At 34.1% G+C, this 17977-nt stretch overlaps 1 protein-coding gene across 2 annotated transcripts in view; it reads left to right on the forward strand.

The window, feature by feature from the left end:
• PDHX (pyruvate dehydrogenase complex component X) overlaps nucleotides 1-17977 on the forward strand; it is an 81710-nt gene that overhangs the window by 43821 nt on the left and 19912 nt on the right. For both annotated transcript variants that reach the window (XR_012333513.1, XM_073808760.1), the window contains exons 4-7: nucleotides 3980-4179; nucleotides 7033-7131; nucleotides 14161-14335; nucleotides 15957-16104. Coding sequence is in view for 1 of the 2 variants with exons in the window: in XM_073808760.1 (XP_073664861.1) it covers nucleotides 3980-4179; nucleotides 7033-7131; nucleotides 14161-14335; nucleotides 15957-16104 (622 nt within the window). In the remaining variant the exon portion in view is untranslated. The remainder of the gene's footprint in view (nucleotides 1-3979; nucleotides 4180-7032; nucleotides 7132-14160; nucleotides 14336-15956; nucleotides 16105-17977) is intronic.

Raw genomic sequence — 17977 nt, forward strand, 5'->3', positions numbered from 1 at the left:
TTCAGCATTGCATTTTGTAGTTTGAAAGTTAATGGTTGAAATTTGAAATTTTAAGACCTTCAGTTGATTCTTCTCTGTAGACTATAATATTTTTAACTGAGAAAATACCCTCTCAAAGCTCAGAGCAAATTCTACTAATTGGGAGATACTCTCAGTTCTAATTTTTTTAATACTGAAATGGGTAAATGACATTGAAGTAGTAAATGAGTCTATGTTCCCCATGAATTAAAAGCTAAATCATTTATAATCTACTCTTCCTTTCTAAGCTTCTTTGTAAAAATAGTAGCAATGTCTTGAGGTGCTGTATGATCATTTTGATTGAGTGAATATAATTTACAGATTGGGTACTGATCATATTGAATGTTGTCTCTAGTGTCACACTGCATTGACTCCTTGCTAACTAGCCCTGTGACCTTGAGCAAGTTATTTAACCTTTCTCTGCCTCAGTTTCCTTATATGTAAATGGGAATAATAATAGCACTTCATAAGGTTTTTAAGAGAATTAAATGAGTTAATACTGTGCTAGAACAGTGCCTGGCACTTGAGTACCAGGCAAACTGGTATTCAAGGACTTAGTGGATGTCTCTCCTCCCCTCTGCATTTTAGCTTGTTATTGATTTGTTTTCTGCTTCATTGTTTCTATGTGTCTTCCTTTTAAACCAAAGTTCATAGTGTATATAAGTTAAATATATATATTAAAGAATAAAAACAAGTTAAAACTGTATAATGGTTCAAACTATGATGGAAAATCTGTACTGTTTGCAAGCCAACTAAGCCAGTCATGTGACTCAGCTTATCTCCACTAACCATTGTGCATGTTCCTTCAGTACTCACTTAGCAGCTCTCAAACTGTTCTGTTTTAAAGAAGAAAAATATTTAAATAATTTCTTAACTTACTGATTATTTTTTAATGCCAGAATCAAAGCAGACAGTATTTACCAGCACCTTTAATGGAATGAACCCTCTCAAACAATTTCTCTGTTGCGAAATACTGCTGTAGATATTTTGTGTCTTTAGCATCTCATATCCTTGGGTACACTGGAGCTTATTAAGGGGGCTGTATTTAGCACATTTGCAGATAATACATTTCAGCTTTGGGGGATGTCTCTGGTAGAGAGGACTCATACCAGGGGTCTGCGCCTAGGGATAGAATTCAGACTCTATAGGTATATGTATATTGAGAAATAGTTTGTCACAGAAATAGTTTGTATCAATGTCTCACATGTCGCTGTTTACCCAGCCTCATGCTGGGCCTTTCGATATGAATTTTCAGTCCTTCCCAATGGGGACAGTCCTCTGTAGTTCAGTCTTGATCCATGTTGAGTATATTTTTGTTTTAAAAATAACTTGGAGGAAAACAACACCGCAATCATAATAATAGCATCTTTCCAATTTATGTAGTACTCACTAGATGTCTGGTACTATTCTGAGTGTCTTGTATATAACTCATTTATTTCTTATGATAATTCTGTGAAGTAGTTAGTAGTATTATTTCCATTTTACAGATGAAGAAACAGGCATGGTGAGATAAAGAAACCTCACCAAGGTCACATAACTAGTAAGTAGCAGAGCCAGCATTGAAGCCCAGGGAGCCTATAGAAAACTGCGAGGGAAGGCTAGTAGTTTAAATGACAGACTCCAGATCGAATATTTGAGCATTAACGGGCTGTTTTAGCAGAACTAAGTGTAAAAATCTTGCATTTAATATTAAATCAGTGACACAAGAGTAAGGGAGAGTTTTGATCAAGTAAGTCAAATGCCTGGGAAAAGACCTGGGCCTCTGAGGTGTCGCAAAGCTCCAGATGCTGTAGTGGAGCAGAGCGCATCCACAGTGCTAACTTAGAGGGAGCAGTAACAAAGGCTCATTTGGTTTCTCAGCACAGTTTTGAAAAGAGCATATTCTTCTGTTACTGAGTCTACACAAATTTTAAATATTTGCTGACCACAACATAAGCAAATATCTACAGGAAACTAGCACGCCTCTAAAAGATCTCTTGTTGCACTAAGGGAATAGAAAAAGAGAAGTGATTTTAAATTGTATAGTGATTTTAATGACTTTAAATGGAACTATAATAGGCATTATTTTCTTATAACTTCTATTAATATGTTCAAGTTGTGTGGTAGTATATCATTGTTCATGGTATTTGGATTTCATGTTTCATCGTGTCATTTTTTAATGGAAAAATATGAGTAGTTAAAAATAAAATCTACTTGATATTTAGATATGGTAAAAATGGAAATGATACTAAATGCTCATTATTGCCCACTTGTGAAGGTGTCAATAAGTAGGGTATATACGGAATCATTTATATGATTTATTGTAGTAAATGAAACAAGGTGAGGTGTCAGTTTCAGATTCTACATAGTATCTGATTCAGGTTTTAGAAACCTACTGATATTTTTAAAATAAAACTTTCCTTTTTTTAAAGAATGCTTTTTATTTGAGTGAGGTTCTTTGAACTTGGATATTGATCCTATTTCTGGTTCAGTTTTGATAGGAATTAACATCAAGTGTACTTCATATCACTTAATGCTTTCTTCTATCAATTTTTTAAGAAAATTGATCATTTTACTTTGTGATTTTGAGTTAGCAGTTCATAAGCAGGTAAATAGACATTTTCAGAAGAAGAAAAAGTGTTAACCCATTAGTAATCTTAACTCATCTTTTTGACATAGTAAAGAAAAATGAGCAATCCACAGAAGTGAAACCTTTTAGTATGTGATGAACAACTAAACAAATTGTTCTTGGGTTGTTTAGCATTTTTCTTTCCTCAGCCACAATTCATTAAACATCCTTATTTAGTTTTACGTACCCATTTCTTTTATATATTTACTGTTCTTCTCCATCAGTAGTTAGTAAACTTAGAAACCTTCCTAACTCTCAGAATTTATGCCTTATTATTTTAATAGTGCACATATTAATAACCATGAAAATTACTGTTACTTAGAAAATGTCAAACCCATTCTAAGAGTTACGCTTTTACTTATAATTACTATACTAGTGACTGTCCTGCAGTCTGTCATTCTATTATTCATTAGATTACATCTCTAATGAACCTTATTTAAAGTAATTGAAAGGGAACAATAGAAAACTTTGAAGGAATGACATTTTCTTCCAGTACTGAACTTATATTATCATCTGAAGGTTCTCTAGGGACTTCTTTTAATAAGTAAATAAGAATCAACTCTTTCTTTATAAATTAATGCTGCTGAAATGCTTCAAATATATTTGAGTTTAAAAAAATCATCTTCGATCTTATTTATGTTTTTAGTTGGCAATATCTATGAAAAAGTGGTCAGCTGAGACACCACCATGTTTCTTACGTACTTACAGAAAATTCATGAGGTTTTTATTTTGTTTCTTAGGTCTTTCAAATATACATACAGGGAAGAAATTAAATATAGAGAAATGTGGAAAGTATATTTAACATTATTAACCACAGTAGTTAACCAATTCTGTCTATACAATGGGATGTCCTTTTTTCCAGAGACTAAGTTTACTGAAAAGATCTTACTTTAAATTAATTTTCATAAATATGACTTATTTGAAGGAATTAATCCCTTATGAAATCTTGGAATTCTCTAAGCCATTGTGGAAACTGTCTGGGAAAGACCAATAGTTAAGATATGTTACTACAACTCCTGTTTTGGATTTGTACTGAATGACATCAAGAGGAAGATGGTAATGGTAGCTCTTATATATTTGAAGCCTGTGGGAAAGAGAAGAGATTCTAGATTTTTGTTTTTTTTTTTTTCAGGAGGTAGAATCAGTAACTGGAAGGAGGAGAGTAGTGAAAAAAGGGGTAAGTGCGGGAAGGTAGGCAAGGCACATGAAAGGCGGAGGCAGGCTAGCTCAGGTGTAGATTTTAGCTCACGTTAAGAGAGATTTCTAACTGGTACAGAATTATCCAAGGAATAAACTACTTCATGAAGTCATGAGTCTTTCCATCTCTGCAATTATTTTCTTTTTAAAATATAGGTTGCAGAAGGATCTAAAAATATACGGCTAGGTTCACTAATTGGTTTGCTAGTTGAAGAAGGAGAAGATTGGAAACATGTTGAAATTCCCAAAGATATAGGTCCTTCGTCACCAGCTTCAAAACCATCAGTGCCTTGCCCTTCACCAGAACCACAGATTTCTACCCCTGTCAAAAAGGAACACACACCAGGAAAACTACAGTGAGTATGTTTATTTGAATGATGTTATTAAAAAAAAAAAAATGTTACAGCAACTTTTTGAGTATTTTAATCATTATCCTTTTTAAAACTCCTTTGTACATTAAGTAGGAAGTTGCTGCTCTTCCCTTTTTTTCTCTTAGGAAACTGAGGTCTAGGAATGATTATTTTACCATCATTGTTTATTCCACAGACAAATAGTATTGAATACCTACTATATTCCAGGTACTGTGAAGGCCCTGTACACCTTGTGGAGAAAAAGACAAACAGCCTGTGTCCCCACTGAGCTTGAGTTAGGCTTTAGGATTCCAGAATGGAATTCAGTGTACCAAACTTCATATTGTGTTCTCATTCGTGGAATCCTAATTACTGTAATGTGAATTACAGTTTCAAATGTATAGCTGATATAAAATGAAATTAGCATTTTAACATACCTTCTTTTTCTAACTACCCTGCATTTGAGTTTCTGACATGTATTAGAGCTCGATTTTGTCCAGTTGTTCTGTAACAACACAGATACTTAGTAAACATCGTTTCACTTTAGCTTTCCATAACTTTAATCAATGGACTCTGAAAATTATGTTTTATTTATTTACTTTAATATTCTCTATAATTATATGAAATTCCTTTTTTATTGTAAAAAAAAGTTCTTTTTAGAAAAATGGTCCTATTAAGAATGCTTTTGAGCATAAATAAAAATGCAGACGCTTTCATTTTTATATTTTTTTCCAGTTGTTTACCATTGTCAGTTCTTGTTAGAAGAAGTTGCCAGTGTGTTTGAAGTACTGAGTTTTAACTTTCCATTATCATACACAGTGTTTCTGACTCCATTGCCTTGACTCTTTATTTTCCATGAAAATCACAAGGTAGGCTCATGGATGCTTGGTACTTAATGCTCTTTTCCCTTTTGCAAAGGTAGTATACTCTGTGATTTTGTTAATATCCAGTGTTAGAAATTTTCATGGGTCTGAAACCCCATGGTGTAGTTTAAAAACAGCTGACCTGTGAACCTGCACAGTGTTGGCCCATGTAGTGATTTAAAAAAATTTTTTCAGTTGGTTTGTTACTAGCTAATCTTACATTAAAACCTAAAATTTCAGGGCTTCCCTGGTGGCGCAGTGGTTGAGAGTCCTCCTGCCGATGCAGGGGACACGGGTTCGTGCCCTGGTCTGGGAAGATCCCACATGCCGCGGAGCGGCTGGGCCCGTGAGCCATGGCCGCTGAGCCTGCGCATCCGGAGCCTGTGCTCCGCAATGGGAGAGGCCACAACAGTGAGAGGCCCGCGTACCGCAAAAAAAAAAAAAAAAAATCTAAAATTTCAGTTTCTCTTGAAAAATCTGAAGATTTGGTACCATTGAGCCCATATCAACTAGAGCTGTTTCCCAGAAATGCAGAAAATTCCACATTTGTTCCTCTCCTTTTCGGAGTTATAAACTTCTGGATCTAGCCCGTTTTACTCATTTTTAAAAATATGACTGTGTAGTTATTTGTGTTTGCTATTAGGCTTAAAGGTCTTATTTGAAGAGTAGACACTTATTCATGTGACCTATTGGTGTGTGTCTCAGTTTCCTTGTCTGTAGAATCAACATAATTGTGTTTGCCTCTCTTCTTTATATATGAAGTAAAAATGCTTGCATGTAAATACTAAGGACTTGAAAAAATATGTTAAGATGTAATTCAACAACAAAACAACCCAATTTAAGTGGGCAGAGGACTCAAGTGTGCATTTCTTCCAAAGAAGATGTACATATGGTCAGTAAACACATAAAAAGATGTTAGGGAACTGCAAATCAAAACCACATTGAGATATCACTTTGCACTAATTAAAGTGGCTGTTATCTAAAAACAAGAAAAAAAAAACCCCAAAACAGAAAATAACAAGTGTTGCTGAGGATATAGAGAAATTAGTATTTCTGTGCACTGTTGGTGGGAATGTAAAATGGTGCAGTCACTCTGGAAAACAGAATTGCTGTTCCTCAAAATATTAAAAATAGAATTACCATATTATCCAGCACTTCCTTTTCTGGATATACTCAAAAGAATTAAAAGCAGGGTCTTGAAGAGATATTTATATACCCATGCTCATAGCAGCAGCATTCACAATTGCCAAAAGATGGAAACATCCCGTATGTCTAAAATGTGCTATATATATACAATGGAATGTTAGTCTTAAAAAGGAAGGAAATGCTGACACATACTGTAACGTGGACGAACCTTGAAGATATGCTAGGTAAAATAAACCAATCACAAAAGGACAAATGATGAATGATTTCACTTATATGAGTTACCTAGAGTAGTCAAATTAGTAAGGATAGAGAGTAGAATGATGGTTGCCAGGGGCTGGGAGGGATGGAGAGTTACTGTTTAATTGGTACAGAGCTTCATTTTGGGAGAATGATAAAGTTCTGGAGATGGGTGGTGGTGATGGTTGTACAACATTGTAATTGTACTTAATCCCACTCAATTATAACACCTAAAAATGCTTAAAATGGTAAATTTTACATACATTTTACTATAATAAAAAAAACATGAAGGAACAACATAGTTTCTTATTGATGTATGTGGTGAGGAGCCATGTGAAAAGTGATTAGTCAAAATAGAAGCTTTCTCCCTATGAATATTTATTCTTATTAAAAGTGTTTTGAAATAATAACTAGTTAAATTTGTATGAAAATGTTTTCATAGTAAAATAAACCAGGTTAGTACAGATTAATTTATTTGACTGTCACTATGGGAGTCATTTTAGCTTTATTATGTTTTAATTTTTCTAATTCTCAGCAAAACTGTGGACATTTAGATATATTTGAATCAAATATAAGTGTTCATTGGTTCCATTAATTTTCATGTTTTCTTTAGGTTCCGTTTAAGTCCAGCTGCCCGCAATATTCTGGAAAAACACGCACTGGATGCTAACCAGGGCACAGCCACTGGCCCTCGGGGGATATTCACTAAAGAGTACGTGTGTGCTTTTTGTAATAACCAGTTCCATTATTTATCATGATCATCTTTTTCTGAAAGTATTTAAAGAAGGGCTTATTTAGTGTTAACATTTAAAAGGAAATACACTGTTCTTTTGTACTTTTAATTGCTTTTGTCAGCATAAAATGTATTTTATGCAAGGGTTGTTTTTTGAATAATTGCAGCGTTACTGAAAAATAGTTCTAATTTGATAACTAAGCCAGAACCTTAGAAATGATGATAAATGGAGAAAATTAGAGTGCAAAATGGTGAATCTTTATATTGTTTTTAAGTTTGTATGAAATAATCATGCAATCACATTTAAATTTCTGAAGCATAGTTTAAGAAAAAAATTCATTCTTAACCCATTTGGATTTTGCTCACGTGTACGATCAAAGCAATTTCCATAGGCAGTTGGGTCTCATTTTAGATTTTCTTTTCTATTCCGTTTCTCAGTCTGTCCGTGAATTAGTACCTCACTTTTTTAGGACCACACTACTAATTAGAAATATTTTATAGTAAGCTTTAAAATCTGATAGAGCTATCCTTTCTCTTCTTTTTCAGTAAACCAGTTTTCTTGGTTTATTTTTATTTTACTATTCTTCCAAATGAATTTTAAACAATTTGTCTAGCCCTACTGGTGGGGTTGGGCAGGAAGACTATGTTATTTTTATTGGGATTGTAGCACATTTTAAATTAACTTTGGGAGAAGTGAAATCTTTATGATGTTGAGTCTTCCTGTTCAAGAACACTATGTGTTTCTATTTGTTTAACTTTTGTGTCTTTCAAGAGTATGTTAAAACAGATGACCCCTGCTCTATTGAAAATTAGTCTGGTGAGGAAGACAGAGGTTAATCAAATAGGCATATGAGCTAATGTGAAATTGCTATAGTGGTGTCTGCCACATTTCTACTAGAGTAATATTAAATTTTCAAATTGAGTTAATGTTTTAAAGCAATATGCTTATTCCCTGTTTATCTACTATTGATAAAAGTGATCAGTAGTATTGGGCAGAAATTTTTACAAGGTGAGGTAGAGCAAAGTTATGAAATTATTAAGTGGCAAACCAGGTGACTTTTCTTTCTTTTCATTGGATTATTTTACTCTTCATTAAAGCATTGGTTTATTGTTGGATACTTCTTTTAATGAAAGCAATACCCTTTAATTCTTAGATATTCTCATTTATCTGTACTTCAGCCTTACTGATTTGTTAATCAGACAGGTGTGTGTGGTTTTCTTAAACATATAGTGTGAAGTTTGTGCCAACATACTCACATGAGTTGGAAATCAGCTGTTCTGACCCCTGGCTGAAACGCAACATCCTGGACTGTGGATTTTTAATTAAAAGACTTCAAAGTTTCACTTAGCCATAAAAAATTAAAATAAAGAATCCTGATAGGTAGTTAAGCCTAGTTTTTTCCCCCACATTAATCCTTATTTAGTATATACTACTTGTATCTTAATTTTGTTAATCTTCTACCAGTCCATACCTTATGAAAAAGTCTCTGTCTGTAAAAATGGGAGAAAACAACTTCCTTTATAACATGGTAGACTTACCCATATATATCTGAGGGATAAGATAAAGAGTCTATATTTAATTCATTAATTGTTGAAGATTTGGTGAAATGTAAAATAATCATAGATGTAACTTAGATCAATTTTGCAAATTTGTTGTTCACTTTTTTTTTTTTTTTTTTTTGCGGTACGCGGGCCTCTCACTGTTGTGGCCTCTCCCGTTGCGGAGCACAGGCTCCGGACCAATTTTGCAAATTTGTGAAAGATAAATTGCAGCAGAAAAAGACTTGAGGTAAGGAGATAAATTAATAGGCTCATAAAGTAGTCTAGCTAAGAGAGAATGAATACTCAAATGTGGGTAGGAACCTAAAAGAGAGATCACTGATGGATACAGCATTATAAGGAGAAAATCCAGAAGCCTGTAAAGGATAGAATGTAGAGCACAGACCAGGATAGCAATGAGTCAAGGGAAGAACTTGGGATTCTGTTCCAGGTGATGACATTTTGGCCCCATAAATAGAAATAAGGGATTTGCAGAAGCATTTGTCTTGGTGGAATAACTAATGTGTTTGGTTTGAAGCTTATTGTCAGTGCTGACAAACCAGATTCCAGATATTAGAATCAGTGAGGTGAAGATGCATCTTGGGAGATAGTTTGGTACTAGAGAGGAAGGTTTGATAGATAATAAAGTGATAGTTACAGTTGAGATCATCAGTAGGTAAACATTTTAGAAGGCAAAAATTTCTGTGTTGGAGGATATCTAGGAGATGGATATAAGTCAGGGAGGAAGGGCTCTGAGAAAAGGCTCTTGAAGTTGGTGATTAGTGACCGTTTAGAGGGCAAATCAGTGGTGTGACGGCAGTGGGATAAAGAAGTAGAGTTTTCTTTTTCTTTCCCTTCTCTTTCCGTATGTGCTTAATACATATACGATGAACAAGTATCTTTTTTAAACCCAAGTTTAAAAGTTGAAAGTTATCATAGTAGTCTGACATCTCCTAAGGAGGACAGAATGGTGTTATCTTGTTGGATACCCTAAGGAAGCACTATTACAGAGTTATGATTTTGATATCTTTGCTATCTTTGTCTGCCTATTACCCAGTCCTTTCCCTGCCCTTTAACTCCCTACTATAAGAGGGTCACCCTTCGGTCTTTAAAATATGACATATTACAAAAGATTTCATGAGGAAAATGGATCCTTAAAGCATGCATTATTGAGAATATTTACTTTGTATACTACTAAAGATACCTTGTTTTAAGTTAAACACTGAGGTGAGCTTTGGAAAAAAAATTTGTCCTCGTGTCATCTACAGAAATGTCATCTTCTGGTAAGACTGACAAATTGCAGCCTTCAGCATAAGCTGTGCCCCAAATACCTTAGCACACATTCTTGAAATAATGAGAGACATCCTTCCTTCTTACCTTGTCAACTAAAAGTGCAAGTAGAAGAGAAAAGTCAGTTGCAAGAGCTGAGGAGGTGTCTCTGACCCATTGTATTTATGAAGAAAACCGTAAGTGTCATGGTTGCTATTTTAATGTTTCATGAAAGCAAGCATATTGCTCAGAGTATATGTTGTGCAAAAGCATGTAGACTTTGCTTTGCCTGTACATGTAACTGTTTTAGGAAAACAAGTGCCAGAGACACTGTTGGAGGTTCTTGGCCTATAGCCTAACTTCTTTGGCATATCTACGTCTTAAGTCATACTTGTAGCTAATGTTTGTGTTCGTATCACAGCATCACAAATATAGTAGGCATGACAGTCATGTCTAGTATGTTTTCAGTGATACTTCTTTTTAAAACTAATTCATAGCACACCCAAATGACTTAAGGGATCTGGTAGAGAAGGTTCTGCCTTAAGTGAATGCCCAAAGCAGAAGTGAATGGTGTATCAGTTTTTCTCTAATTTTTATAGCTTTTAATATCTACCTCATTCTTCAAGCTTAGACTGATTAATTACTTAATGGACAGAAATCATTAAAAATCTTTCTCTGCATTACAGAAACTAAATTATTGGCTGTTATTAAACAATAATTAACATTCATACTTTATGAGGTATATAAGTGTAAAATCAGCAATAAAAGTTTACTGTGAGCCCATGGCCAGAATTGCTTTTCTGCTTGTTTATGATTGATGACTCCTACTTACTTTCAGGGATGAACCTCAACTGCCTTTTCTTGATAAAAATAGTAAGTAATAGTAATGCTGATAGTGAAATAAGAATATGTCTATTTAGTGTGACCAACCTTTTTTAAAGTAGAATGTATTCAGGCATTATTTTAGATTTTTTTAGTCTCCTCAAGTGTTCATTGTTTTCTGTTGTTGTTGTTTGTTGGTTTGTTGGTTTTTAACCGATTACTGCGGGTACACTAGTGATCCCTGTATAAAGAAATCAGTGTGTTTTGTATATGCCATCTGATGCTAAACTTTAAAACCCAGATTAATAATAGATTTTGTTAGAGAGGTGTATTTAATTACCTTATATGATGAAAGGGGACTAGTAATGTTAGACTGTAACAGCTCTTAAACGCGAAATATCCTTTGTTAAAGGCATTTTTCTAAAACAAAAGGCCTTATCTTATATCAGTGCTCACACTTTTATCTATGTGGCCAAGGTTTTGACTCATGACATAAATCCCCAAGAATTGTAGGGCAGTCATTTACTTCACATGTAAATATTATAACAATTAACTGGGAAAATGGTGCTTTGGGTTATAAATATCATAAGTAAATTTAAAATTAACTTCCAAATAGGAGTAAGCTTGCTGTTAAAAAGCCTTAAGAGCACATAAGCTCATTCCCCAGGACACTCAGTCTTTCTGCCGTTACCATCAGGTTTGTGGCTCACCCTTGGAGAACCAGGCTTGCCTCTAGTTATGTTCCTGTTACTTTTTGTGTGGTAGGTGAAGGGCCTTTGTCTGGAGGTCCTACTTTTAGCTACTTCAGACTGGGTAGATAACTATTCTTCATTCAATCACAGAATTGCTGTTAATCTGAGATATGCTCATTTAATTCTTTCTATTCTAGCCTTTTCTTCTGAGAAAAAATTGTTCCGACTCTGCCTAGTTTAATTGGCATACTCTACACAGGTATTAGAAAGGTAGTAGGAAATACACAGGCTTTGGAGTTGGCCATACCCAGGTTTGGTCCCAGCCCTGGCAGCTCCTAGCTGCCTACCTCTTCAGCTTCACCTTTAAACCCTCTCCACTTTGTTCACTGCCCTCCTTCTACGCTGGGCTTCCTTCTGTTCTTAGAAGCCCTAATTTCCCTGCCTTTACACTTGCTGTTCTCTGCCTAGAAACATGCTTTTCCCAGCTGTTGTTGAGACTTGCTCCTTCATGTCCATCCACAGAAATATTATTTCTTCAGTCCTTCCCTGACCGCCCTGTTTTAAAGTAACACCTCCTCTCACTCATGACGCTCAATCTCATTACTCTGCTTTATTTTCTTCACTATCTATTCATTTGTTTACTTGCTTAATGTATGACTCTCCTATAGAATAACACTCCTTGTTGAGAAGTGTTTTAACATTATATTTTCAACACCTAGAGTAGAGTAGGTGCTTGAGAACTACTGACTTAGAAATGGAATTTAACCTCTTTGAACCTACTTACTCATTTATAAAGTGGGAATAATAATACCTCCCTCACATGGCTGGTGTAAGATTACATGAACATAACCACAGTACATACACAAGAGGCTCACTTTTCCACTTCTATTCCCTCTTTCAGTACTTAAAGATCAAGGATGATACAACCTTTAAGATTTCTTTGTCAGTCTGACCTCTTATCTTAAATGTCAGCTCTTTAATTTTGAAACAAGTAACTTACTTGCACTTAATGTTAAGTTCATGTGTCCCTTTCTGGACCTGATATAAAAATCATAGACTCTCCTTCCTTAAAAATGTACCAGTACACATTGGGAGATCCCTCCCATGATGCCACCCTAAGCTAGAGCATTCCTGCCTGTGTCAGTTTTCTATTGCTGCATGACAAATTGCAACAAACTTAGTAGCTTAAAACAACACCCACTTATTATCTAACAGTGCTGTGGGTCAGAAGTCCTGGTCCAGCATGACTGGGTTTCCAGCTCATGGTCTCACAAGGCTGAAATCAACGTGTCAGCCAGGGCTAGGGTCTCATCTGAAGGTTGGAGCCCTCTTCCAGGTTCACATGGTTGTTGGCAGAATTCAGTTCCTTGGGGTAGTAGGAGTCTGAGCCCTGTTTTCTTGCTTGCTGTCATCCAAGGATTGCTGTCACCTCCTGGAGGCCTCCTTCAGGTCTTTGCCACGAGGTCACCTCCATAGACAGTTCATAAATGCCTGTTTGCTTCTCCAATGCAAGCAGGAGCATCGCCATTCAAATTTCTTCTTTTTGGAATTCCCTGTTCCTTTTAAAGAACTTATCTGATATGTCTGACCCTTTCAGAATAGCTTGCCTTTTGATTAACTCAGTGTCAGCTGCTTTGGGACCTTAATTATGTCTACAAAATCCATCACCTTTGTCATGTAATGTAACCTAATCATGGCAGTGACATCCATCATATTCACAGGCCCACCCACACTCAAGAGAGATTATATGGGGTATGTACACCAGGAACAGGAATATTGGGGCCATCTCAGAGTTCTGCCTAGTATGTGATAATATCAAATCATTAACTGTGTTTAAGAAATTATAAAAATATAATTTGCCTTTAGATTTGTGTTACCCTGAAGTTGTTTTTAGACTGTGTAAAACTTTTTCATTTAAAAAAATTTTTAGATTTAAAACATTTTTAAGTACTTTAGAATTGTCAGATTAAAATTTTTGAAAAAGCTGTTTTGTTTAAGGAAGTACATGACTTTATACCACTGTAACTTCGAATGGATTGAGAGTTTGAATAGTAGTCTAATTATATCCTTGTAATAAACAAAGACACCTTTGTTTTGCAGAGTAATACAAAGGCAAGTCTGTTACTTGTTTAGTTATTTTTCATTCTAAATGCTGCTGTGGCTTAGGTTTATTACATTAGATTGTGCTGATAGCATTTGAGGTATGATTTCCTGGCCATAAACAAGCTAATTTGTACCAGGATAAACAATGCTTTAGTAAATATTCTAATGAAAGTCATAGGTACAGTAAGCTTGACACTTTCTGAATGCTATATGAAAATTATTTCACAAATGCCATGAATGAGGGTATAGCTTAATTTATGAATTGCTCATCTACCAAAAGACACTGCCCCCAGAAAAAAAGACTGATTTTCCTTAAAAAAATAACTGTCTACACCCAATACTTTGATAAAATCTGTTTGTTGTTTTATTTTAAAAATGTGCAAATATTGTAGCCATTGGACAAATATGAATCAGTAGAACAGGTAAGAGACAAGATTTTCTTGTCTAGCTCAAATCGTTTTGCATTGTAGCCTTGACATCAGTGTATTTCTTTATTTTCCCTTCACATCTGGCCTCCATTTTCTGAACGTTCTTATATTCCTGGTTGCTAATCATGGTTATCTAACTCCCTTCTTATCTCCAGGGATGCTCTCAAACTGGTCCAGTTGAAACAGATGGGCAAGATCACTGAATCCAGACCCACCCCAGCCCCGCCAACCATTCCCACAGCGTCTTTACCCCCACAGGCCACAGCCAGCCCATCTTATCCCCGGCCAATGATCCCTCCAGTATCAACTCCTGGACAGCCTAATGTAGCGGTAATGTCATCTGAGTAGATTTTTATTTTTCAGATTTAAGCGAGAGAGAAAATAAGAACCATTACTCTATGTTTCATGAGTTCTTTTAGCAGTCCATTATAGTAGTAGCTCAAAGTGATGAAGACAAAAATTCTCTAAATGTTTTGTTTTGCATATTTCCATAAACCAGATTTGTTTGTACAGTGCTAATAACTTCCAAATAGAATTATGATTCAATTTAAATTTGCCACAAGTTCCACAATGTCAGTGCCATGTATATGCTCTATAATCGTGATACTTTTCATATCTTTTTTTTCTTGGGTGTGATACTAATAATTGGTAGCTGATACCAGCTCCCTTTTGTGCATATGTTTTATTTTTTGACTAAGGGAGTTGATAGTCTTACTGTGAAGAACTATAGAGATTGTATAGCTAATCATTCTTTACTTCTTGGATACATGTAATAGCCCTTTTTTGTTTTCAAATTACTCCATTTTGCCTCTCTGTCTCCCTTTCTTAGTACCTTTTATGTCATTTGCTTCCCATCAGAAGAAATGCAGGATAATCAGGATTGTTATAAAGCTGAATGGGCACTGAAAAAAATAAATAAATAAACCTACACTGCTTTTTCTGATGGAGAAATATATTCCAATATAGTATTTTAAAAGAATTAAAAACAGTACAAGTTTCATGAGAAACAGATTTTTTAAATGTACATTAATGATTCGTGACTACATACACAAAAGTTTATGAGTAATCAAATCTTATTTCTTTAAAAAGTAAGTTATTCAAATTTGAAAGATAAACCTTTAAAATTCTTACAGTATGTAGACAGCATTTATTTTATTTGATCAAGTATTTTGCTAACATAAGATGTTTAATTCCCACAGAAAGCATTTATAAAAAAAGAAGTCAGCTGTACTTTTGGCTGATTTGTATTATCCTAAGTGATTGTAATCCAGTCCCAGAATGGAGTGAAGGACAAAGAAGGAATTAGACATAATTTAAGGTCCATCATATTTTTGTTAGAGGTTCAAGGAACAGAATGGAAAAGCTACAGTAAAGTTACAGGAAGATTTTATTATCCCATTCATACTTTATGAGTTTCTTGGAAATAAGATGCTCATGTGATTTTTTATTTTTAATTACAAACCAAAATAGAAATAATTTGGCAGATTATCTAGTATTTTGAATTACCTTTTTCTCATGTATGCCATTTTTACAAGTAAAAATTGCCTGTAGTTGTTGATTTATTGATTGCTTTGAGTTTTATTAAGAAGTGATGTTTGTAACAGAAGCTACTTACAGGCTTGTAGGTGATATCTCAATAAGCACACCCATGAGGGGTTAATTCATGATTTGGTACATTTCTTTTTAATCATCTTAAACATGGTAACATAGATGTTCCATTCACAACTGAAACATGAATTTTTCTGCTTTTTTTCTACAGTCATATACTATAAAGTTGAAATTCCTCAGATTTCTTATATTTCTTCTTATACTAAGAATTTTTCATAACAGTTTTACTGTATTAATTTTTATTTTCATAAGTTAGGTCATTGAGACTGGATTTCAGTTACAGTTTGTTTGCTTGTTTTTTCCAATTCTATTTATGGTTTAACGGACATGTTATTCTTTGCAGGGCACGTTCACTGAAATCCCTACTAGCAATATTAGAAGAGTTATTGCCAAGAGGTTAACTGAATCTAAACGTACTGTACCTCATGCATATGCTACTACTGACTGTGACCTTGGAGCTGTTTTAAAAGTTAGGCAAAATCTGGTCAGAGGTTAGTAAAGTTGAGTTTATTTAATGTAATACACATGCTAAACTAACTATTATGAGATCTTTTATTTATGAAATGCACATTGTGTAGCTTTTTCCATCAGTTTCATCATCTGGGCATATTTTAGCCCTAGAAGAGAATTGGTTCTCTTTTCCTATAATAAATTGGTTATATAGTATTGAATACGTCATACTTTTTGGTACGATATCTGAAGAAGCAGTTCTTAACATTTTAGAAAGTATAAAATCCAAAACTGATTTAAGAATGTTTTAGATTGTAAATATATCTTAGATATCACTCTGTACATTTTAACTTTTAGTTCCTCTTCAAAATGTACTTTCATGTTATTAAATTTGTAATGTTCCTTTTCCAAATCTATTAAAACTAAGGTTGCTGAGAGACATAAATTTTTAGAATGATCTGATGTTTTATTTTTTTCTTTCCAATCTGTATGGCTTTATTTCATTTTCTTGCCTTATTGCACAGTCTAGGACCTCTGTTACAGTGATCAGTATGTGATAAAAGCAAACATTCTTGCCTTGTTCTTGATCTTGGGGGAAGGCATTCAGTCTTTAACATTAGCTGTTGATTTTTTGGAAGATTCTCTTCTTCATGTTGAAGAAATTTGTATTCCTAATTTGCCAAGAATTTTAAGCATGAATGGATGTTAAGTTTTTTCAAATACTTTTTGTGTATCTTTTGAAGTAATCTTTTCTTTCCTTGTTAATATGATGAATTACATTGGTTGATTTCATGTTGAATCACCTTTGTTTACATGAGTGATTCCTCATTAGTGAGTGAGATTAAAATTCATTTAATTATTAAAACTTTTCTCATATATTGCTTGATCCCATTTTCTAAAATTTAGCTAAGAATCTTTACACCTGTGCACATGAGAAATACTAGTCTGTCGTTTTTCTTTTATTGAGTTTTTTTTTTTTTACTGGGTTTGTTATCACAGAATAAGTTGGGAAATGTTTCTTACTCCTTTATTTTCTGGAAGAGTTTGAGTAGAATTGGTTTTACTTGTTTTTTAATTGTTCGGTAGAATTTACCAATGAAGCTTTTTAGGAATGCCATTTTCTTTATGGGGATTTTTAACTACAAATTCAACTTTTAAAATAGATTAAGAGTTATTATTTTTTCCTGAATGACCTTTGGTAGTTTGCGTTTTTCAAGGAATTTGTTTATGTCTTCTAAGTTATCAAATTTATTGGCATTAAGTTGATCGTATTACCTTATTATACTTTTAACATCTGTGTATACAGTTGGCCGTTCATATTCACAGCTTCTGCATCTGTGAATTAAACCAACCATATTTTTTTTTAATTCCTGAAAGCTCCAAAAAGCAGAACTTGAATTTGCCATGCACTGGTAACTATTTACATAGCATTTACATCATATTAACTATTACTAGTATTCTAGAGATTTAAAGTTTACGGGAGGATGCATGTAGGTTATATGCAAATACTACACCATTTCATGCAAGGGACTTGAACATTCTCGGATTTTGGTATCCAAGGCGTGTCCTGAAACCAGTTCCCCTCGGATACGGAGGGATGACTGTAAAGGAGATGAGATTACCATTTTTTATATTAGTAATTTGTCTTCTAACTTTCTTGGTCAGTCTGGCTAGAGGTTTATCAATTTTATTGATCTCTTTAAAGAATCAGTTATTTGATTTTACTAACTTTTTCTATTTCTATAATTTTGTTTTTATTGATTTTTACTCTCATCTTTATTATTTCATTTTTTCTATTTGCTTTGGGTTTAATTTGCCCTTTTTTCCCCTAGTTTCTTAAGGTGAAAATCGATGTCAATATAATATAATAAACTTTATTTCTAACGTAAGCATATGATACTTTTAAGTTCCCTT

Source organism: Tursiops truncatus, chromosome 8, assembly GCF_011762595.2.
Source record: "Tursiops truncatus isolate mTurTru1 chromosome 8, mTurTru1.mat.Y, whole genome shotgun sequence".
Classification (NCBI taxonomy): domain Eukaryota; kingdom Metazoa; phylum Chordata; class Mammalia; order Artiodactyla; family Delphinidae; genus Tursiops; species Tursiops truncatus.